Source organism: Gasterosteus aculeatus, chromosome 21 (assembly GCF_964276395.1).
Source record: "Gasterosteus aculeatus chromosome 21, fGasAcu3.hap1.1, whole genome shotgun sequence".
Taxonomy (NCBI): domain Eukaryota; kingdom Metazoa; phylum Chordata; class Actinopteri; order Perciformes; family Gasterosteidae; genus Gasterosteus; species Gasterosteus aculeatus.
Window position 1 is genome coordinate 16,526,225 of NC_135708.1, and position 23,652 is coordinate 16,549,876.

At 46.2% G+C, this 23,652-nt stretch overlaps 1 protein-coding gene across 1 annotated transcript; it reads left to right on the top strand.

Moving 5' to 3' along the window:
* Positions 1–5,084: 5,084 nt before the first annotated feature.
* Positions 5,085–14,248, top strand: htr5ab (5-hydroxytryptamine (serotonin) receptor 5A, genome duplicate b). Its single transcript, XM_040167680.2, has 3 exons — positions 5,085–5,441; positions 8,605–9,379; positions 13,162–14,248. The coding sequence occupies exons 2-3, from the start codon at positions 8,672–8,674 to the stop codon at positions 13,492–13,494; spliced, it is 1,041 nt and encodes a 346-aa protein (XP_040023614.1). The 5' UTR covers positions 5,085–5,441; positions 8,605–8,671; the 3' UTR covers positions 13,495–14,248.
* The last annotated feature ends 9,404 nt before the right edge of the window (positions 14,249–23,652 follow it).

Sequence of the window (23,652 nt, forward strand, 5' to 3'; positions counted from 1 at the left end):
TTCCTCATTGTTTGGTGCTGGGCGACGGATCAATTCCAAGCATCTGACTCATTGCGCCCCTAAGGTCCAGGCTCTCTGATTGCAGCAAATTACAGACGAAGATGGCCCTTCATACTGTTACACAAGTGCTCCCGGCACACTGGCTTGAGCCTGAGATGACATGTGAATCACACAATTGGGATCTGTGTGTGTGTGTGTGTGTTGTCAAGGCCCAGAAAGCTCTATTTCTTCGACCGCACTATTTATTTTTAACCGAGCGAGGCGAGAGAGGGATTGCAGGAAAGCGGCCGTGGCCCCAGACACATGAAGAAGAGTAGAAGATGATACGTCCTGACAGCAAACTGTGCGAGCGCGTGTGTGTGTCCGCTACCCAACACAAGAAGAAGTGAAGAAGAAGAAGAGGATTGAGCCTCGTGCCGTAACAGGCCACAGTGGAGCCATCTCGGATGAGTTATTGCAATTCCAAACCACACTTCTTCCTTGTTGTACTTGGAGAAATGCTAATGTCATTTTAAAGAAATATGAAGCCTCAGCCTGTTTTACCTTGGCCGGTCCCTAGAAGCGATAGATGGATCGCTCTTCCAAGATCTTCCCCGGCACATGACCTTGAGTGCTGTATTCATTGTCTTATTTTTAGGGCAATACCTCAGGCTATTCACTTAAAAGATTAGTCAGGGGATCACTTCAGGCATAACATCTGAAATTAGACCATTTCCAGTCAAAAAGACCCCAACAGTTCATTAAGTATTTAAATTAAAAAGTATTCTTGAGGAATAATTAAATTAAAATTATGAAATTAGGTTTTGTTTTATGTGTGCGCTATTCTTTTCAATTATTCAGAAGATTGTAGTTATTTAAGGTATTTAATGACAGGAGTCAGTCAAAAGCTATCAGAATTAATTTAAAGTTAAAGATGTCTCAAACTGCAACCGTTCCACTCGATTTGTGCTTAAATTGAATGCAGAGAGGAAAACACAGCAGTTTAAAAAGTAACACGCAGAATAGATTATCATGCAGGATCATTCTATGGTGAAGCCAAGATGCAGTGAAAAGAGATTCATACTAACTGTCATTTAACCACTTGAATTAAAAGACACATTCGTGAAGAAGATAAACTCGTCGTGAAAAGATTCTCCCGTGAGTGTGAACTGGATCCATTTTTAGGGTGAAAGGCAAGCGCATCATGTTTAGACTGATGTCTTTAATCCCTTTCATTTGGAGAGTTAAGGGACCAAACATTCACAATTCATGCACTGACTCATTGTGTTTTGAAATGCATTGCACGCAATGTGTCATCTCTGAAAGGGTGTGAAGTCTGAATACATCATCGGCGTTGTGGTGACAAGAAAATGAAAGAAGGCCGGAAAAATTCCTCAGTGAACGATATGCTACATGTATTTACTTAGTCTTTCCTTCAAGAATATACATTCAAGTTGACAGATGTCAGCGGCAAACAGGGGAGAGAGGGAAAGCTTTACGGACCTATTTATTCCCTCAGAAATTCCATTAAAGATACTAAAAGCATCTCTCAGTCATCTTTATTGTTACAAAATGAATACGCTGTGGAAGAAAACGTGTTGTTAACAGCAACATATCAAATAGCTTTCCACTAACAATGCATTTATTCTTCTTGTATTACTTTAAAAAGACTGTTTCAGAGGACAAGAAAACAACAAAACAGGATTTCCAGTCCTGCAAGTTCACCACATGGGGTCAGAGCAATTTATCAAGATGACTGCTGAACAATGAGGACGTTTCTGTCCGCCACATTGTGTGCAACGCCTGAAAAAAACAGCCGGGCTATTGGAAAGCCTGTATGTGGTTGTATCAAAACCAAAGTACTGACACATTGAAATGCTGACCTCATGAAGGCGCTGAAAGGTAATGGATTACGGAGGTGATAATGGGTAATCCGGAGTTTGACAGCAAGGACGCCGGCGCAATCCATCCTAAAAAATGTCAACGTTTTTCAAGAAAAGCACTACAGCAAGAACAATTTTTACTTCATTTGGCAAAAATGTGCAAATGTAAAGCAGCTTTTCACCATGTGGAAATGCTTTAATGAAGCAATTAAAGTTTCTTCTTAATAAGCACAAATCCATGCAGGGGAGGGAGCGAGGGAGGGAAGGGAGGGGGTGTAATTCAAAAGAACAACCATGACAAATATTTCCTGAGCATACATATGGTTCATGTACGGGAGATTCTGCTTCTTCATCAGAACATCATTCAGGACCTCCGCTGCGTCGTCGCTGCCATTTATTGAATCCTCCCTCATTCGCCTTCATCTGGTGGCCCAGCGCCTCCTGCCTCAGCACATCACAGCCTGACACCTTGCCGGTCTGAACCTACTCCTGCCTCCCCAGCCACACACACACACACACACACACACACGCACACGCAGGCGATGTCATAGGCGTTGGCGGTACACGGTGCAACCAGATATCATTAACTGATGCACGACAGAAGGGCTCAACACCATCACGCTTGAAGGTATAATTTTGCTGTTCGTTCAAGTTTAAAAGGATAAAAAAGGATAAATCATGAAACTGTGACAGCTGCCCAAATAGACCAAGGTTACCTGCGCTTTAACAGTCGATCACTCAATTTGTCTGACTCAAACAGTCTGCATAATTTGAAATGTTTACCAGCAAAGTCTGTTTCTCTCCTGTGCTGTGAAGTTGTGGCTGCTCACAGTGTCATATTCTGGTACTAACAGGAGTAATTGATGACCGGCTGTTTATGGGGATGAGACCGGCCGGGCGGGACAAGGTCAGTGGTGTGATTTGCAGAAATGTGCCAAGACACCGTGTGAATAAAAAAAAAGGCTTCCTGCCACAGACAAAGAAGAGGGCTGAGGAAGGGTGATGCTTTTCATTTAGTTGGAGTAAGTTGAGTCGCAGCTGCTCCAAACAGGACACACTGTAATTTTGCCACTGAGGTAATTGCCCGGCTTAATTAGTGCTCACAATCTTCTTTTTTCTTTTTCAAAACAAAACTACACCGCATGATGCAGGTCCATCTTGTTTCTCAGCACATTTTCTTTACCAATCATCTACCACCTGGAAGTGCAAGTATGCGGCCCGTTTTAATAAGGAGCACACTGACAATTTACGTGGGTTACATTACTGTAGCCTTTATAGCTCCGTGATTAGCGGGGCACAATTTCACAAAGCAGGTTATTTGGCACCGACTGCCACTGCTAAGCTGATTTGATTTGGTGCATCGGCATCACCTGTAGGAGGGAGTGAAGTGGGAGGCGGAATAGCAGCGGGAGAGGTAAGGGGGGGAGGGGAACGGTCCCTACAGCTACTCAAATGTTTCCCTCGAGGAGGCGGCGACGTGATAAAAGCAAAGTGTGCCTATACATGTGTGCAGCTGCATATTTCATGGTTAGTTAGCGAAGCACACTCATCCCCTTTCAGCAGATGTTTCAAACAAATCCCATGGATTTGGAGGAAGCGAGAGTAGGCGCAAGGGACAATCAGATAAGCACTCGTGGTACTCTCCGAGGTTGCGGGACTAAAGAAAGTAGAAAGTGCCCAGTGGGACGTTCGAGATGCCGCAGCGGCTATAAAGCCAGGATTTCAACATGGGACTCGATGCAGCTTGTATACTGCCACAAATAGTTTGTTTTTTGGTAATGAACAAGCCTCCCATGGCGCTGGCAATGGTGTGAAACCTCAACTTTAAAACGGGTTCTCGTTTATCATCGTTTGCCATTGGGATTCATAGAGAGCGGAGGATACCAAACAATCCGTTTACAGGACGCACTGTTGCTGTAAAAGGACCATTGGAGGTTTGTTTCATTTTGAGTAAGTGGTGGACTGGGGGGAGGGGGTGGGGGTAGGACGACACTGTCCTCTTGTATGTCCTGATGGTCCATAAAACATGACAAAATGCCCGATGCCGTGGCCCCATGTGCATGACAACGTGGGGCAGGGCACTAATGGGAAGGCCCCACAATGGAGAAAATGAGATGCGGTGCCTGCAGCGATGCCAGATGTTCACTAATGATTATATTTGTACTGTCGTTATGCCCTCTGCATAATCAATGATGGGAAAAAAAATCACATAATGTATGGTCAGCTGTCTCGGTTCTCTTGGATTTACAGGGACATCTTGTTACGTCCTTGTAAACCCCGAACTTAACGACACTTTAATAAGATTTTATTCTGACCTACGACATTTTAATTACCCTCACCATGGCCCCATGTGGATCCCGGGGCTGTGTTCACGCATCTCTTCTCACATGACGTACTTCCAGCCAGTCATGCTTGGTGCAGGCCATGATATCGATGAACCTGACCCGCTGGCCCCCGCTCCCTCTCCAGCTTCTCACTAGATTGAATTAGAAATTAAATGCTGCGACGATCAGAAGAAATGAGATTATGGCCTTTATTGTTTTCATACAGAACATGAACTTCCCAGATGATTAATTAATTCTCTGGCACTGCAATATAAAAAATTCCTATTTGGCAAAACTCCCTCTTGGATGCCCTTCAAGTGGACAAACCCTGACGCAGTGCCCTCTAGAGTGGAGAAAGGGGGAAGAAGTGCCAAAAACCCAGCGCAAAATGTACAGTCTATAGACTGGACTATGTAACAAACTAGAAAATGATGTAACTCGGGGATGAAACTGTTTCAACATAAGTGTACTTTCTGCACTACGATGCGCGCCGTAGTTCGGACACCCATATAAAGGTCCCATAAAAAATCATATACATTTACTTGGATCAGCCTCGGTGGTGAAGAAAATTCACATTAAAAAACAACAAATAGCCTCAAACAGATTCCTAACTGATATGGTTTGTTAAGGCAAACTGTGAACCGTGGTTTCCATCCTCACAGAGCCGCGCACGTTGATGCGTGACACATTATTTAAACCACTTTGCGCGAGATGCGCATCAATCTGCAGGACGTGTGACAAACGCAACGGGGTCGAAACACGGGTGGCCGCGTGGAAGTGTAATCCATCCCAAAGCAGCAGGACCCGTGTCCCCGAGCCAACCCCCCCCCCCCCCCCCCTCTCCGGTGCCTGCAGAACACGTGTAATTAAACGGCAGGGAATGCTCGCTAAGCGGCACGAATAGCCGCCCGGCGACTCGGGAGACGACGCATCGTCCATCTCCGCACCGCGTGGCTCTGACGAAGCAGCCGCGGCGCGCGTAAAGTCCACACCAAAAAAAAAAAAAAAAAAAAATTACTCGCGCGCGCAAGTCTCCCACATGCTCGGGAACCGCAGTCTCTGCCGCTAGAGTCGGACCGGGTCTCATCCCTCCACCCGCTCCACCCTCCGCCGTCCGCTGTGTGCTTCGTTCGCTCCGTGCGCGTTTCTGCCGTGTCCGCACACGCAGCCGAGGCGGTTCAATCAGCGCATTTCGATGGAGAGGTTGACGCCGAGCAGACTGTTGCCGGACCGTTTAGTGCCAAACCGTTAATGGGTGAGTTGATTTTTTTCCGGATTTGAATCGTTGCCGACGAGTTGCATTTATCTGACAAGGAATAGCTGTTTTTTCTATAGTGGTGTCGGTCGAAAAGTGAGCGTGCATCATTGAGATGTTGTGTAACAAGTGTCTCTGTGTGTAAAAACCTAATGAGACACGTGAGTTCTTTCAGAAACTGTAGATTCCCGTAAATAACGCACACATGAATCTGTTGATTATGACAGGCTTCATCTGCTTGGATTGGAATTCCACTGAACTACTAAAACGATCATTTTAAAATGACCCGAGTCAGAGGCCACTTCTATATTTGCAAATGTCAGCTCAGTGAAGCAATGGACCGATGAGCCTGCAACCGTTTCACAACGAAGAGCTCCACGCAAAGAGAAGGACGTCCACGCCGGTGCTGCTGCAAAGCACGAGGTTGTAAGAGGTTTTGGAGACGATGAAATGGAATGGAGGAAGCCCCCTGTATCACCAGGATCATGCAGCTGACAGACATTGATGCCTTCAGTTGTTGATTGAACAAGGACAATTTTACCCCACAGAGAAAATATCTATAATGCATTTATATTTCTAGAAAATGACACATCAAAATAAGTTACCAACAGCATTCAGATGCAGTGTGGTTTTCTTGCAATTCGATACATAAGATATATGTTATTTACTGATTCATTATTGTATTGACATGCACGTGCAGATGTCCCTCTGCTGCAGCTTTGTGCTCAATATTGAAATGATTTTATGTTAGAGCTATCATTTTCCCCTCTTTTCTCCTACGTGCATTACAAAGTAAAAGCATACTTGTTGTAATTAGATGTTAATCACACCCTGTCCCCGTTTAATTTGTCATAGTTAACTAAAAACCCCACAGGGCTCTTCAGCAAATATGCCCAGTGAACTAGCTGACACTGGCAAGTCGCACGACAGTGACTGATCTGAATTGACACTTCACCCACCTAGCTGTCTACAAAAACACTCCTCAGTAGAGACGTCGGTGGCTGCGATTTTGTCTTCTACCCCCCTCCTCTCACATATGCACATATATATTTGCGTGGCGCCTTGTGTGTCTCTCTTTCACAGCGTGAGTGACAGCCGCTGTTTGAGGGGTGGAAGCGTGCATGTTTAACTGCCTGTTCCCTTCAAAACGGTTGTCCAATTTCATGGCTGTTGGGCTTGTTAATAGACGCGGGGAGAAGAGGGGGCAGAGGGCGTATCGATGATCTTCAGTTGGACCCTTTGATCAGAAGGCATGGTTTGCCAGCAGAAGAAATCGTGTCACGTGAACAAACCGACTAACAGGGTTGTGGCGCGATATATTGATATAATCCGTCGGGATGACTGACTGATAACAAGCAGATGCTTCTGATACGACCCGCATGCACTCCTCAAACCAAGGTTAGCAGAAGTGAAAAACAATCTGTGTATCCGCCCTTTGAGGTGAAGGTGGTTCGGGCCATGCCTCACCTTTCCACCACGTTTCATGAAAGTGGGGCCAAAGGGTTTTTTTCGGTGGTGATGAACAAACCAGCATGTTATTAACCTCCACGGTGGAAGTAACTCTGAGCGGCTCCACTGCATTTTAATTTTTTTGCAGAAATCATCAAGCCGTCCTTGGAAATTCAAGGATCCCTTCCATTGATTTGTGCTTCAGTAACAGAAATGTCAAAGAACGATCCCGTTGATTAAATCCTGAAATTCAAAACCAAAATCAATTGGGGACAATTTTTGCTATTATGTGCACTCATTATGGACACTTTGATTGGGATCAACCTGAGCACGTCGTCTGAATCCCGCCATTACAATCTCATAAAGAGAAAACATAATTCCTTTCTATTCATATTCATGGTTGTGGTTAAAGCTGCACTTTAAAAGGTCAACTGACAAAGGTCAGTGTGATGAGGGGAAACAGTGGGTCAAGGTAAGAAACCCAGATGTGTATTTTAAAAAAGCACGAGAGCATTGTTGGAAGCAAGAGCGGTTCACAGGGAAATAATACAGCACGAGAAGTAGTTTAAACTGATTAATCAATAAAGCATTATAATTCAGAATTTAAATTAACATATTATGATATTGTCGGATGAGCCACATCTGAATATATTTTCCAAGACACGATGCATGAAATCATCGTTCCCCCTAGTGATGCTGCTGAAAGCTATGCTTCTGTGAGTGAGATGCACCCACGTTACCATAACAATATATTCTGAGCCAAAATAATGGATTCCCAATGTCAGATGGATCTTTCTCTGTTCGTTCATTTCATATTTGTTTTTCCAAATAGTCACATATAATAATTGTTTTTCTGTTATCATTCCAGTTATGGTTCAGTTGATCTATTATACAATATATAGCCGTTTGTAGGGTGTAAAGATCAATACCACACTTAACAACATCCAGCTGGCCGAATGCTTGGTTGGTGATCTGAGATTTTCTTTTCCTTTGGACCTCATGTAGTGTTTACTTTGAGACAAGCTGAGCCTCTTCTGGGAATGTATTGATAGAGCTGGCATTTTGAATCTTTTCTTCTGTGAAGCAGAAATGGAGACAATCCCATGTTAATACGCAGCGTCTCTCCGACATTCTCCCCTTTTCCATGTGAAAATAGATGCTGTCTCTGCAACCCCTTACAACACAAACACAACTCCCTAACGTTGAACGGGGGGGGGTCTCTCTATTGAAAACAAATGAGTTTGCAACAAAGACTCTGTTTAATGCTGCATGCTCATTTTGCAACAGAGGTCTCACCTTGATGCAAATCAAAGGGCAGCAGTAAGATGATGAAACTGAATATTTATGGTCTCTTGCAGAAGTCGAGATGTCTCAGAGTACTTTGGAGCCTTTTTAACAGCCGATAAAATTGTACTTGAAAGTTGTAGTCAGGCTGCTTCACAGCTGTTAGAAACTCAAGTGCGTTTTACTATCGTGAGCAAATCACTAAAGTGCCTCCCTGGTGAATGACACAGCGATGTACACTAGTGAATTTCAGTGCAACAGTGCAAAGCCACCCGCCAAAGCTGCGTTTTGTGTTTGAATGGCATCTTCAACGTTTAGCATTTATCGTTGAATTTCATTGAACTTTTATTGAAAAAACCTTTTTACAAATGTGAGATACTTGAAAGGTCACATTGAAATTGCCTCTCCCTCTTCTCTCTACCGACTGCAGAATGCGTCAGCTATCTGCAGAAACTCAACCGTCTTGGCCCTCGGCTGCGGGGCCGTGAGCAGCTACCATGACGTATCCCAACACCAGCATTCTGACAGCCAACTTCAGCGGCGCTTTGGACGGCCATGACTCGGGGGGAAACATCTACCGGCCCTTTTCTGTTTTCAGCGTGCTCACTCTTACCTTGCTGGCGATGCTGGTGGTGGCCACGTTCGTGTGGAACCTGCTGGTGCTGGTTACCATCCTGAGGGTGAGGACATTCCACCGCGTGCCGCACAACCTCGTGGCTTCCATGGCCATCTCCGACGTGATGGTGGCCGCCCTGGTCATGCCGCTCAGCCTCGTCCACGAGCTGAACGGCAGGCGCTGGAAACTGGGCCGGGTGCTCTGCCAGGTGTGGATCTCCTTCGACGTGCTCTGCTGCACGGCCAGCATCTGGAACGTGACGGCCATAGCTCTGGACCGCTACTGGTCCATCACCCGGCACCTGGAGTACACGCTGAAGACGCGCAAAAAGATCTCCAATGTGATGATCGCACTCACGTGGCTGCTGTCCTCCATCATTTCCCTGTCGCCTCTTTTCGGCTGGGGGGAGACCTACACAGAGGGGATGAAGTGCCAGGTGAGCCAGGAGCCGTCCTACACGATCTTCTCCACCTTCGGGGCGTTTTACCTGCCGCTTTGCGTGGTGCTCTTTGTTTACTGGAAGATCTACAAGGCTGCCAAGTTTCGGATTGGTACCCGCAAGACCAACACGATAACACCCATGGCAGAGGTGATTATTCCTTTTCTTCTGCTCAGATGCCTCACTGATCCCTCTTTAAATCCCCTTGTTGTGGTATTATTATTACACTTTGAAACCTTCAAAGAGCTAGCCGTTTGTCGGTAAGGTTGGTTTACAGCACTTGGTTTAACGCTTATGTTGAAGAGGAAATACAACACAGCACACAGACGCCGCACAAACGACACTATTCGCAAAGCTCGGTGCTCCAGAAAACCTGGAGACAGCTTCACCCGGTGTAGGTTGACTGCAGATCCAGGTGAGCGCATGTCCCACCTTACATAAGAAGCTGCTGTGCACGCTACGATGAGGACGGGGTGCCTCACAGCAGATAAGCCTAGCAGGATTCAGGGTGGAGGAGGTTATGCACTCCCATTGAAGGGATGTGGGAAACAGCCAGCCGAGGAGAGAAGAGATGGAGGAGAGCAAAGCCCACAAGCGGGGGAGAGCGCTGATGCGGAAAGGAGCATAATGCCCGGGGAAAACGCCCAGCATCAGAATCTGTGTAGCAAACGTGGGGGAAAAGGGCCGTAGGGAGAGAAACATGTTTCTGTTTCTGTAAGAAAAGTCACTTCTAGCAAGCAGGCCGAGGACAACTTTCTACCCCATAGGCAGGGCACCGCTGTGACCTTCCTCAGTCAACGAGACAAGAAATACCAGAGCGCTTACGTGACAAGACCTGTCGATATGCAGACGACGGGCAAAGGACACGAAAATATCTGCTGATAGTAAACGCAGAGTGGAAAGAGAGAAACAAGAGCACGCAGCCCCAAAGAACGCCGCTGTTCAAGCCACGTCTGTTGGTGGTATTCAAACTCACTCACCCACTTTTAGCATTTACGGGATATTTCATGGCACCGCTGAAGACCGGTACAGGTTGAAGCCCAGAAGAAGGGCTCATGGGGCAAAGCATTAGACCCACACTCCATTCACTCGAATGACAATCTGCTACCTAAGTGGCCCTCATCAGTCGCAGGGAAGCGAAGACATGGAGAGGACCGTCATCCCTCATTCTAGGGGGGGGGGGGGGGGGGGGCTGCAACGGGGACACTATGAAAGCTCAGAGCCTGCAGGAATTGTAACTCAATATGAAAGGTCTGGTTGTGCGCGTAGTGAAACTGACAGTGTGAAGGTGTAGTGGGAATTATGATATACTAAGGAAGAGTTCAAAGGAATGAAAATGGTTTATCGTGACACAGTTGTGGATTGACCTGACTGTCAGTTCTGTATTTGCTAAATTGAGCAAAGTATAATTCTATATTCGGAAGAGTTACTGAAGTATTAGTATTAGTAATAGTAATGGACGAACTCTCCATGAAGCCAATCAGAAGGCTTTAATAAGCAGCTGTGACCGGCTGAGTCAGAGAACTGATGTGGACATTTTATTGAATCAAACGTTTGGGGTTAAAAATAAACTGTGCTGACCTGCAGTTTATGACCAATATTTATCCCTCTCACTGATATCCCAGACCCCCAAAAATATCAATTGCTTTGGATTTATTTATTATTCTGGTTGACGAGCTATTAAACAGCAATCAAGGAAACCCGAGAATCGGATGAATGAGCATACGGATGAATAATTGCCGCGATCCTGCTCATTACCACCAGCTTGTTAATGTGCATAGGCAGAAGGTAGAAAGCTATAAATACCAACTCGGGCCTTTTTAATGGACATCATTTAGTCGGGCAAATTTACCCCCTGAAAATTGAGTCGGCTCTCACTTTTCACCTGCCCATGTGGTGGTTATTACGGAAGCACCTGCGCTACAGAGATTACGCCACTTTCAGACAGCAGACGCCTCTTTCTTTCACCTTTGAAAGGCTTCTTATGAAAATCATCAAATGTCTGAACACTCTCAGAACTCCACAGAGGCGATGAATGTTTTACAGAAAATTCTTTTGCTTATGTATGTCATCCACGTACTTTAAAAACTTCCCAGAGTCCTCAAGATACCTATCAGTTATGAGAGGGTGACATCATTTGCCCCAAAATCAGGAGCTCGTGGACAAGGAGAACCAATCACGGAACACACCAGCCGTGCCTTTTATTCATCTGGTGGACTAACTTCATGTCAGGTTTCATTACACAGGCAATCGCTCTGGTTATAGCAATTAAATTGAATATGTTTTGATAGTCATATTGCTTTCCACAGATATACCCGTTGCCGGTAGCCGTATCAGACGAGTGTCGTTAGCGAGCCGAAGTTTATCGTCGTCATCGGAGAGACGAGTGTCTGTATGTTGTAATGTGAGCGATGGCATTCGCACGCAGGTTAATAAATATCAATTCATCCATGAACACCCACTCAAAGGTATTTATAGTACCCACGTGCCACCAGAAACGGGGTCTACAGATGTGCACAGATTGCATCTGGGCCAAGATGCAAATCTTTTAACGCCGAAGTACCAAAAAGCCGTAAAATCGACCGTTTCATTTCACTACATATAAAAGTGGCCTAATGTCAAAATCAATTGCACACTCACTTTCATTCCTTGCATTATAGATTGTATTGAATCCCAGAGCTCTGTGGAAACCCGTTTGTGTTTGTTGTAGCTGCTGCCGTTGTACCGGGTCACACGCGTCATATTAAATAAAAGACACTCCACTCACATCGCTATCCGCTCACTCTGCCGGAGTAAAGGCTGCCGAAGGTTTTTGATGTTTTTTCTTTTACATTTGAAGCTTTTATTGAGGTTTTCGGACACAGCGTTGCATAAATATGTATGAATTCCCAAATTTGAATAAAGTTATTCATTGGGTTAAGTGGGCCTTTGAAAAAAAATAGCGCTCCAAGCATGTAACTCCTGAATTAAACCACAAATTGTACTTTTTACATTTAAACAAACAAGAATTGAATTAATTATTGAACAGAGCCGTTGTTTCCAGTTTGTGCACGCTAACCGACTCCTCTGTTGACCTTCATATTTATGGTCATCTTCCGGTTTGTCAGCACTTGGAGAAGTTGGTTCAGAAATGAAAGCCTCCTTCACAACAGCATTACGCTTTTAACCTCTGCGCTCTGCTGTAGATGGACCTGCAATCGTCCATTTCATCACTTATAGGCCCAGCTGACCCGTATTGATCCAGCTGCATTTACTCCGGAGTGAGAGAGCTTCTCCATCTCTAGATTCCTGTTCAGTGGTGGGCAGCATAGAGTGCTCGTCTGTTTAACTCTTCCGACACAGTTAGAGGGTCTGTATGAAAGGCTGCTGAAGGACCCGCGCAACTTTACCTTGAAAACAAGAGAAGTGAAGTTAGCCTTTTGCTGTGTGAAGCAAAAAAAAACAGGAGATTATAAAGTCTGCAGATTAATGTTGCCATTTATTTTTTTGCAGTATGTTTGTGAAATTGGCTTCTGGAAAATGTAGATTAAGGCACTGCTCTAGTTTTACGTCCTGTGTCTGTGTGTGCGGATGTGTTATGAAAGAATTTGCTTTGGCTTGTTGATCTAACTGTCGATTCCCATTTATTTTCAGCCAGTAATCCATCTTTTGTTGAGTTGACAAAATGGCCTGCATTGTTGAAGATATTAGTTTTCTATTTATAAAGGCCTTTATAAAAACATTTGTCATGGTCACAAGGAGTAATAAAAATCCCACTTGTTCCAAAAAAAATACCATTTATTTTGGCCGTAAGATTTTTTTCTTATGTTTGAAAGGATTAAGACTAAAACAACAATTCACAAGAGAAGAAAAAATGCCCCCAGGTGGGTGTGAGCTTGTTAAATAAATCAGCGTTGTAACCGAGTTATCCTCTGATCACTTACCTCCACCAGGTGAAGGACGAAACGCATCCACCGCAGATGGTGTTCACAGTGCGCCACGCCACCGTGACCTTCCAGACCGACGGGGACACGTGGCGTGAGCAGAAGGAGAAGAAGGCGGCCTTGATGGTGGGCATTTTGATCGGCGTGTTTGTCCTCTGCTGGATCCCCTTCTTCATCACCGAGCTCATCGTCCCGCTGTGCTCCTGCGACATCCCGCCAGTCTGGAAGAGCATCTTCCTGTGGCTGGGGTACTCCAACTCCTTCTTTAACCCGCTCATATACACCGCCTTCAATAAGAACTACAACAACGCCCTGAAAAACCTCTTCTCCCGGCAGCGCTGAGCGGGCGCTCCGCGGCGTTGCTCCTCCGGGCAGAGAAGGACCGTCTGTATGCGTCACTCAATCATCCTCAAGATGGATGATAACCAGAGACCGTCTGAGAGAAATATGTGTGTTTTATTTTTGGGTTTTGTTTGCTGGCGAGGGTACCTCACGGCGAGGATTGAAACGCGCGTCTGAGCTACTGGGTCGACAAAGAGAGGAATAAAGGGGGTCGCGTTGCAGGTGGCTGTGGTGGTCGAGGGTCCATCTGCGAGTTGGGTTCATATGTGGAGCGGCTGGGAGTGCTTTCAAAATATAGATGGAAGAAAGATTAAAGAAAAATCTTTTAGAACTGCTCAAAAGAGCCTGATAAAAAAAATGTAAAAAACACATTTTTTATTTTCTAAACTATCATGACCTGAAATCCCTTCTGTAAGGAAACCACCGTTTCGCTGAGGACACATGAACTCCCTGGCTTCACATGTAACTTATTCATACAGACTTAGATAAACGTACAGCGTCTCCACAGCCGCCGAATTCCAATACATCAATTCTCTTTGCAAATGCAACTACAGAAACCATTGGTTTTGATGAAGCAGGAAGCGCAGAACGAATTAACACACCATTATCTCCAAATAGATGCACTGTTGAGGAGCTGCGGGTACGAACCAGCCACACTAAATAAAGTCACCAGACGCAGAGGACGTGGGGACCTATTCGAAGCATCGCAACTACCGATGTGATCAATAGAAATTAAATCGACAAATGAATAAAATAGCATGGCATTTTTGTGTAGAAGTTCATGTGATGCATGTTTTTAAATGACAAACCTTTTTTTCCTGCACACATTGCTTCTTTCTACTTGAAGCGTCCAACACTGTAGCAGCAGCAAGTGATCGATGAGCAATTGATTCCCAGAAAATAGTTGTGCTATATGGAATTGAGCTCCCGTTGGAGAGGAACATGAAAGTATTGAAAGATTCTCGTTTAAAAAAAGGTGCTTCTGCTGTCGCTGTCAAGTGAAAATAATTTTTCTCCAAATTTGGTGATTTTGAATTGTTCAGATCAACTGAGGGATTATGTTTTAATGCTAACATGAGTAGCTCTCTTTAGTGTGTATGCATGCTAACATTAGCCAGTTGGCCCTCAATACAAATTGTAGCTGATGTAGGGATTCGGTCATCGACGTGATGACGGTGGGGATCATCGATGTCATCACACATCATCATGATGGGGGGCTTCAATGTGTGTGTCTATTCCACGCCAATTCCTTTTGAGACGTCTCACTGAAAAACTCAAATGGTGCTATAGAGAAAAGGTCAGGGGTCATCACCAAAGTCAAAGGATTCATCGCAGCAAACGTCATACAAATCCACCCAGTAGTTCTGGAGATATTTCCCTTTGGACCAGGTGGTAGACTCAACGACATTGTCGTCCTCAGCAGTGGCAAGGCTAAAGAAAACATAGTGGTGGAAAAGGGGTGGTTTTAAAGCTTAAAATGGGTGTTTTAGCTCATGAAAGATTATATTTATAGCGATGCATAGTTTAACTTAAAGAATGACAGAGAATACTATGAAATTATCCTTTTTCTAGAATTTATTTTGTACACAAGTTAGACTACAAGATTGCACCTGGTCTCAACCCAACCGTATTCTTTGACCCTGATTTAGAATTACAGACCTTAAATGACATGGGTTATAAGTCAGAGCAGTTCATCATTTCAAATATAAATAAATAATAGCATCAAATCAAAAAAACAACAACTACATACCGAGTTATACAGAGTATTTTGTCATGAAAAAATGTATCATGAAAATACGCCAACAAACTGCTGTGAATATTGAAATGCATGAACTACAGACAGGAGCCGATATCCTAGATATGGTTTAAAAAATAGAATTTTTTCAAAAGTGCTGATTGATCAAAACTTGTCAGGGGTGAGGGTGGAAGGCAGGACTCAAATGCAGACTTCTCCAAACAAAACACTTTAATAGTCAAAAAGGTCAAAAACACAGGAACCGGGGGCAAAAGCACATAGGCAAAAAACTACAGAGATCCAGGACGAAAGACAAGAACAAGCGTGGCAAAAGACAATGACGCGACAAGTGACACAAGAGACACACGGCTTAAATACACAAGGGAGGTGCAGGTGATTGGACACAAGTGGAAACTATTAAGACGATCACAGGGGACAACGGGACAAGGCAGGAAGTGAAGTTACCCGGGGACACAAGTGGCAGAAAACTACAAAATATAACATGAAGTCAACCACACCGTGACAGTACCCCCCCCTTAAGGGCCGACTTCCAGGCGGCTCATACTAGAGCGAAACAAGGGGTGGGGGGGAGGGAAACCAGAGACAATGGTCGGGCCACCCAGGAAACTCTGGCGGGCGGCCCGGCGGGCGGCCAGGCGACCGGGGAGCCTCTGGGGGTCGGCCTGGCGGATAGGCACACTGCCGGGGAGCCTCCGGTGGTCGGCCCGGCGGACGGTCATTTGGCCGGCTCCGGAACGTCTCTGGCATGGCAGGCTCGGGGAGACGGGAACCCTCCGGGGGGGTCGGTGGCGGCTCGAGTTCGGGGACACTGAACACGTCAGCAGTAGTCGGCGGCCGCTCCAGCTCGGGGACACGGAACACGTCAGCAGCAGTCGGCGGCGGCTCCAGCTCGGGGACACGGAACACGTCAGCAGCAGTCGGCGGCGGCTCCAGCTCGGGGACACGGAACACGTCCGCAGCAGTCGGCGGCGGCTCCAGCTCGGGGACACGGAACACGTCCGCAGCAGGCGGCGGCGGCTCCAGCTCGGGGACACGGAACACGTCCGCAGTCGGCGGCGACGGCTCCAGCTCGGGGACACGGAACACGTCCGCAGTCGGCGGCGACGGCTCCAGCTCGGGGACACGGAACACCTCCGCAGTCGTCGTCGGCTCGGGGACACGGAACACCTCCGCAGTCGTCGGCTCGGGGACACGGAACACCTCCGCAGTCGTCGTCGGCTCAGCCCCCCCCATAACCCACCCCATAGCCCCCCCCTTAAGGGCCGGATCCCAGACGGCCCTCAAATTACCAACGGGAGGGCGGGAGGGAGGGAATCTGAGTCTCGGAGCGGGGACTGGGGGCGTCGGGGCCATGATTCTCGGAGCGGGGACTGGGGGCGTCGGGGCCACGATTCTCGGAGCGGGGACTGGGGGCGTCGGGGCCACGATTCTCGGAGCGGGGACTGGGGGCGTCGGGGCCACGATTCTCGGAGCGGGGACTGGGGGCGTCGGGGCCACGATTCTCGGAGCGGGGACTGGGGGCGTCGGGGCCACGATTCTCGGAGCGGGGACTGGCCGAGTCGGGGCCGAGAGTCTCGGAGCGGGGACTGGCCGAGTCGGGGTCGGGGCCGAGAGTCTCGGAGCGGGGACTGGCCGAGTCGGGGTCGGGGCCGAGAGTCTCGGAGCGGGGACTGGCCGAGTCGGGGTCGGAGCCGAGAGTCTCGGAGCGGGGACTGGCCGAGTCGGGGTCGGAGCCGAGAGTCTCGGAGCGGGGACTGGCCGAGTCGGGGTCGGAGCCGAGAGTCTCGGAGCGGGGACTGGCCGAGTCGGGGTCGGAGCCGAGAGTCTCGGAGCGGGGACTGGCCGAGTCGGGGTCGGAGCCGAGAGTCTCGGAGCGGGGACTGGCCGAGTCGGGGTCCGAGGACAGAGTCGGGGAACGGGAGAGCGCTGCGGCGGCCCAGCGGGAACGGGAGAGCGCCGCGGCGGCCCAGCGGGAACGGGAGAGCGCTGCGGCGGCCCAGCGGGAACGGGAGAGCGCTGCGGCGGCCCAGCGGGAACGGGAGAGCGCTTCTTCCGCTTGCTCCTCCTTGGGTTAAGGAGGTCCCGGAGCTCGAGGCAGGCGAGCTGATAGCTCCTGGGACCAAAAACGAAATTCGTTTTCCGCTGCCAGAAGGGACTTCTTACGTCCAAGTAGTCCGGGCCGTAGTCTGGCAGCGGGTCTGCTGAGTCCCTTGGTCGCGTCATTCTGTCAGGGGTGAGGGTGGAAGGCAGGACTCAAATGCAGACTTCTCCAAACAAAACACTTTAATAGTCAAAAAGGTCAAAAACACAGGAACCGGGGGCAAAAGCACATAGGCAAAAAACTACAGAGATCCAGGACGAAAGACAAGAACAAGCGTGGCAAAAGACAATGACGCGACAAGTGACACAAGAGACACACGGCTTAAATACACAAGGGAGGTGCAGGTGATTGGACACAAGTGGAAACTATTAAGACGATCACAGGGGACAACGGGACAAGGCAGGAAGTGAAGTTACCCGGGGACACAAGTGGCAGAAAACTACAAAATATAACATGAAGTCAACCACACCGTGACAAAAACTGATCTGTTTAGCGCTCCTTAAATGTGTTAATTGCATGACTTATTGGTTGAACAAAAAGGCCCGAGGGTGGTTGGTTATTCACCCTTTGCCCCCTCTTAGGTCTGGTTCTGTGTGGTGACCAACAAGCTCAGCAACAGCAAAATGTTACAGAAATGTGTTGTCCACCATTCATCACTGTTTCCCAGTTTTCCTTCTCAAAAGAGGTAAAAAAAATTTAAAAAATCAAATAGACAATTACCTCCCTCCGAGACACTTTTTGGGGAATCCATACTTATTTTCATAGAAGCAGACACGGGAGAACCGGAAATCGAATGTGTTATTGTGTCAGTGTGTTTTCAATGTGTGCATGTTTTCTTCCACAGAAGCCTTGGCTGATGAAATTGACAATAAACGAGCCCTTGATTGGAGATACACAGCGTCAAGCTTGGCACATCGGCATGAAGGCTTATGAAAGTGAAAGCTGTTCGGGTTGAGCCATGAGGCCGACTGGCTAGATATTTGCCAACAGTTGGCAACAGACACACACAAGCCTGAACAAGGGAAAGAATTCAGTGTTCTACTTTTTCATAATTATTCATTATTATGATCATTGTTGCCCAACTACTGGAAGTCAGTTTATAAACAGGAATTAGACCATCCAATCCCCCAACATTCGCGATTTCACAGCCAGGAGTGAGTCTGCTGTCTTTCAGAGCTGCACATCCAGCCATGTTTTCAGGAAGAGCCGGGATGCATGAAAATGGGTCTTGGCTAAACTGACTTAGGATTAGAACCAGATGCCCCTGGCAGAGGCAAACCTGTGCGTTAGCTGCTGAATTATACAGAAATGGATGCAGCTACCAACATTTTTGAATATTTGGGCAAATCGAGAGCTGCAAGGCTTCCTAGAAACTGTTATTTTGTTTTACCGTTGCCCCGTCTCTCTTGTCTGCACAACATAGTGGGCCTGGTGTCGTCCTGTCACTGCGTGTTGTTGTTGTTGTTGTTGTTGCACTTGTTATTCTGCGCCAGCTGAGTTTTATCCAAATGGAAACTGCACAGCAGGACTGTGGAGGAGGGGATTTTGGTGAGCATATGTATGTGATATGAATGAGCACGTCGCCTTCTTTTCCTTAATCTCCGCTCAGCTCCTTGCTAGCTTTATTTGGGTTCTCGGGGCAAATAACTGAGGTGATTGTGGAAGAAAGGTCAGTTGGAAAGTCCTAAATACTCCAGAGGAAATATAAGATAAGCCTTTCTTTGCCCCGGGACGGAACACACAGCACAATCCTGAAGTTTACCATTTCAAACTTTAATTCACGGGCTCTGTTGAAACACGGAAAAGTTGAAATATATCAAGGAATGCTTTTTTCTTTTCTGTAAATATCAGTTTCTGATATCTGATATCTCAAGAGATCAAAGAAAATCTTCTTTTGAAAACACAAGGAAAAGAAAAAATAATATATATATATATACTGTACATATCAATAGAATATATATATATATATAGAATAAATATAGTGAAGGCAAACATTGATCCGTCTCTGCTCGGGGGTTGTAAGCATGTGTTTACTCTGAATACCGATCCATTGCTGATGTTTTACTGTTTTCCACCATCTCTCTCTTCTGACCGCTGCGCTGTCATTCACTGTAATAATTCACTCTGCCAGGCCATGAATAGTTAATACAATGTAGGTGGGAAGAATTTCAAACAGATTCAGCAGATCCTGCTGTGCCACAGTCCCACTGATGAAATAGGATAAGCCCGTATGGCATTTTACACGGAAGCTGTCTGCAGAATCTCATCCTGCATATAAAGCCCTTCTAAGTGTAATCCATCCTCTTTGGATAACAGCGGCGTGCACACGCATCGTTGAGTCCGTACATGCTGTCTGACAACGACAAATCATATGTTGTCTTGGGTTGCGGTGGACTAAGTGTCGTCTGACTGTCTGCATTTCAGGCACCTTTACGTTTTTTATTTATTCCTTCTAAGGTTGTGTCATGTCTAATGTATACTATTCGTATGAACTGTTGTTGGTGGCAAACAAGTTTACTTTCTGGGGATGGATAAAGCATTTCTAACCCTAATTTCACACCCCATAAAGTGTATATTACCCCCCTTGACTAACAATCTAAGTTCACATATATGACACGTCTCCTCAATATCGCCGGACGTTGGAGGCTTTGTTTTTTTTATTTACAGGTTTGCCTTTTTTTATTTCCTCTCTCTCTCTCTCTACACTCTTAAAACACCCGCACAAAGTATGTTGTCATGGCAGCGCATCACCTGTCGACTTAAAATGAAGTTTGACTCAGACGGATACATTGGTTTCTTGTTTGTGAATGGTTCAAGTGGAACACCCCCCCACCCAAGGCGATGTCAGGCTGAATATGGAAACCACATCAACCGAGGTGACAATTCACCAATAAAGCAACGCGGCCTCACGCTCTGTTGCTATGACACCAAGAGAGGGAAAGAAAGCTCCGACTGGTCTGTGAGGATCCTATATACGGGATGTTAAGTTAAAGGAAGGCAAGAGGAGATGTTATATGGTTCCTTATACAAGATTTTGAGGATCTTGAAACATCTTCAAAATTTCTGATAGCTTTTCCGATGACAAAAGTTCAGTACAAAAACTGCAGCGTTACGCCTGCGGGAAGGACCTTCTCTTGGCCAGCCAGCCAGCCTGAGGGTAGGATTTAAGCAGGGGGTTGACGTCACGCCTTGCAGAGCAATGTGGCAAAGCATATCTATTGTTACTATTTCAGCTGATTTAGCCCACGGCGGTGCCCTTCACCTCAGTCTGCTCGGAAGATGTTAGCACGCTCCACTTTGATGTCTGCCGATGTGCAAGGCGGGAGCCTTTTATCGCTGTTCACATTGTACACCCCCAATGTGAGAGCTTCTGGTTGGAATTCCCTTGAAGAAAACATTTCAATATGAATGAGATCTGTTGCACTGGAACAAAGGCTGGTTGATTACTCTGGGTTTGATGATCAGAACAGCGCCACCAGGATTTTATTCCCCGGCGTGGACCTGAAGCCGCCTCAGAACTCGTTTTGACCCCAACGTCTGCAACTGGAACCGAAGAGGCTGCATTACAGTTTACACGTTAGCACTGCAACAAGTCCCATGGGCGTTGCAGGCTTTGTTTTACATTCGTTGTTAAAGTGCATTCATATTCAGGAGATGTTCGTGGTACATTGGGAGACACTAAGCCAACTGCATGGCCCCAAACATCCCATTACCTAATTTTCAGTGAAGTCTGAATTAGTCTTCACTGCCAGTGTTTTCCCAAGAGGAGCAGCGTTGGGAGACGGAATACCATAGCAACAAGCCAGATAACAACATTTCAGTGGAATGAACACATCTGTACAGATTTAACTAGTGCATATTATATTAAGCAAGCTGTAATGACGCCAGTAAATCCATGTTTGAGACCAAGCATAGATGCGGTGCCATGTTTGCCCTGGCAGGTATTTTTAATTGGATATAGGAAATTATTTTCTTAATTAGATTCATTTTATTGTATCCACATCAGAAACGAAACCAGCCACAAAATGAAAAATATATATCTGCGTGCCGCTCTAGGATTTTCATTGCGTTCTTTGACAAATTGTGCCATGCTGAAATGCCAGCAGTGATAACCTTAAGTGGCCCGCTGATTGCCCGCGAGTTTCCAATTCTGCCGGAGCTGCTTTTGAGAGGTTCAAACTGCATGAGGAAAATGTTGAATTAGCATTTAATTACTGTTTAGGAAGGTGCTTATTACTAAAATGTTACGTCTCATTTATTCTAGATGGATGACGGATTGGTAAACGCTAAATGACGCGTGGAAAACGGAGGAAAAATTTAGCTTATTAAGATTTTAATGTGGTGTCCTTTACAATAATGTGTGGATCGTGACAATTGACTTTCTATGATCATCAATAATTCAGACTAAATGCAGCAGTTTGGAACATTTTGATGGCTGGCAAAATGCAAGGCAGCTTGTATTTGGCACCATCGTCACCCCATGCCTTAGGTTTTTTTATAGCAGTTGGCCAATGCCAGCTCCAATCCACGCAGCCCACTTCTCACTTAAAATGTCCTCTTGGGCTGCAGCACTTAGCAACATGTTCTCTCTGCCAGGGAGGCTCAATACCATCGACGTGATGAGAGCTGAACACGTAAAAACGAATGCAATGTATTATATATGAAGAGCGTAGATCACTTTGAATCCAGCGGACTTAACATTTTAATAATTGAAGTTAAAACTTTATTAAAAGTGAGATAGCAACAGAGACAATGAGTGACTGAATGCTGACTGAATGCTTAGCTATAATCAAGAATAAATGAGCGTAATACGATACGATCGGACCATCCAAAGATCTCTCTGTAACTACTCATACATGACGCTATTGTTTACGTTTCTAAATGCAGACTGCAGTGTTATTTGATTATTGACGACCCAACGGGGCAGATACCAATGTGCCGAGTGGGCAGATTCAAGGGGGGGGGGGCGATCCATTAGCCAAAGCAAGTCCACTGTGACCGGTGAAATAAGTGTACAGTGGGTGGATGCAGGTGTGATGATAAGGACGATTCAAAGGAAAATAAATGTACAGTGGGATCTTCTAAAAGTGTGTTTTACAAGTGGAAAATAAACAAATGCACCTTTGACAGCAGCCTCTCTGTCTCTGAGTTACCGGTGCTACGCCTGTCCAGCTGTCCATTTAAGCCCAAATGCAATCTACCATGATAGCAGCAGCAGATTTGCTCCAAAAACCTTTTCATTTCCTTTCATTCATTTCATTAACGTTTGAAACAAGGGCTTCGGAATTTCACTTAAAAGGTCGACAAGCACGACATTTCCACCAGCGGCTGTCAATGTAGCAAGTTTTATCATCTGTAGCAAGCCAACTAATTGATCCATCAATTAAAGTAAGCTGCCGTTGGCTTCCATGAGCCGGTTAAAAACGCTTTTCTCTGGCTGACTACTCAAGAATCTGGTATCTTAAATATGCCCATGAGAGCTACGCAGCCAGCAAGGACAAAGGAAACCTGCCAGCCAGCTTACACACTTGTCTGTATTTAGCGTGTGCTCTTTCAGTCACAAGAGAAAAAACGCCTTTTACGAATACACAAATCTAAAGTGACATTCGCTTTGTTTGCTCGCGTGTGACATCAAAAGACGAGACAAAAAAAAATGTGTATCGCAGCCTAGATTAGAGCAGACGCTGTTAAATCTATTCCCAACACATTTGCTGTTGTATTAAAATACAACAGTGTGGGAACTGACCCAGCCCCCCCCTTCAACCTGTGAAGGATGTGTGTCTATTGGTGGTGGTTTACATTCCATGTAATGTATGTAAAGTGTGCACCTTTGCTTTTTTCTTCTGGACAGTCCTCGTTCGTGGTCTATATTTACTGTGTGTTCTGTGACTGTTGCTTGCTGACGCCCACGCGCACGCACACAAACACAAACATAAATTGTGTGTGCGGGGGGGGGGGAGTATTATTCTTGCTGTGGGAAGATAAATCTGTTTACGGGGTCAAATTGTGTGGACTCGCCTTCCTTTTGAAGACAAATTGCATGTCTCCATAACGTGCATCATTACATTTTTAGCTTGAAGACGTGATCCAATCCCAGGGTAAGGCCTAAAAAGTGAAAGGTGACTCTGAAGTGACGTAAACGCGACTGTGTGCGGTGCAGCATGTGGGGGGAACACGCATCACTACATCAAGACAGAGAGGAGCTGCCGGACCGAAGCCAATCTCACCTTCTTCACAGCCCTGTGATTCCCAATCACAAATGTATGCAGGGAGCAACAAAGCCTGGGCGAGCGCGCGGCGA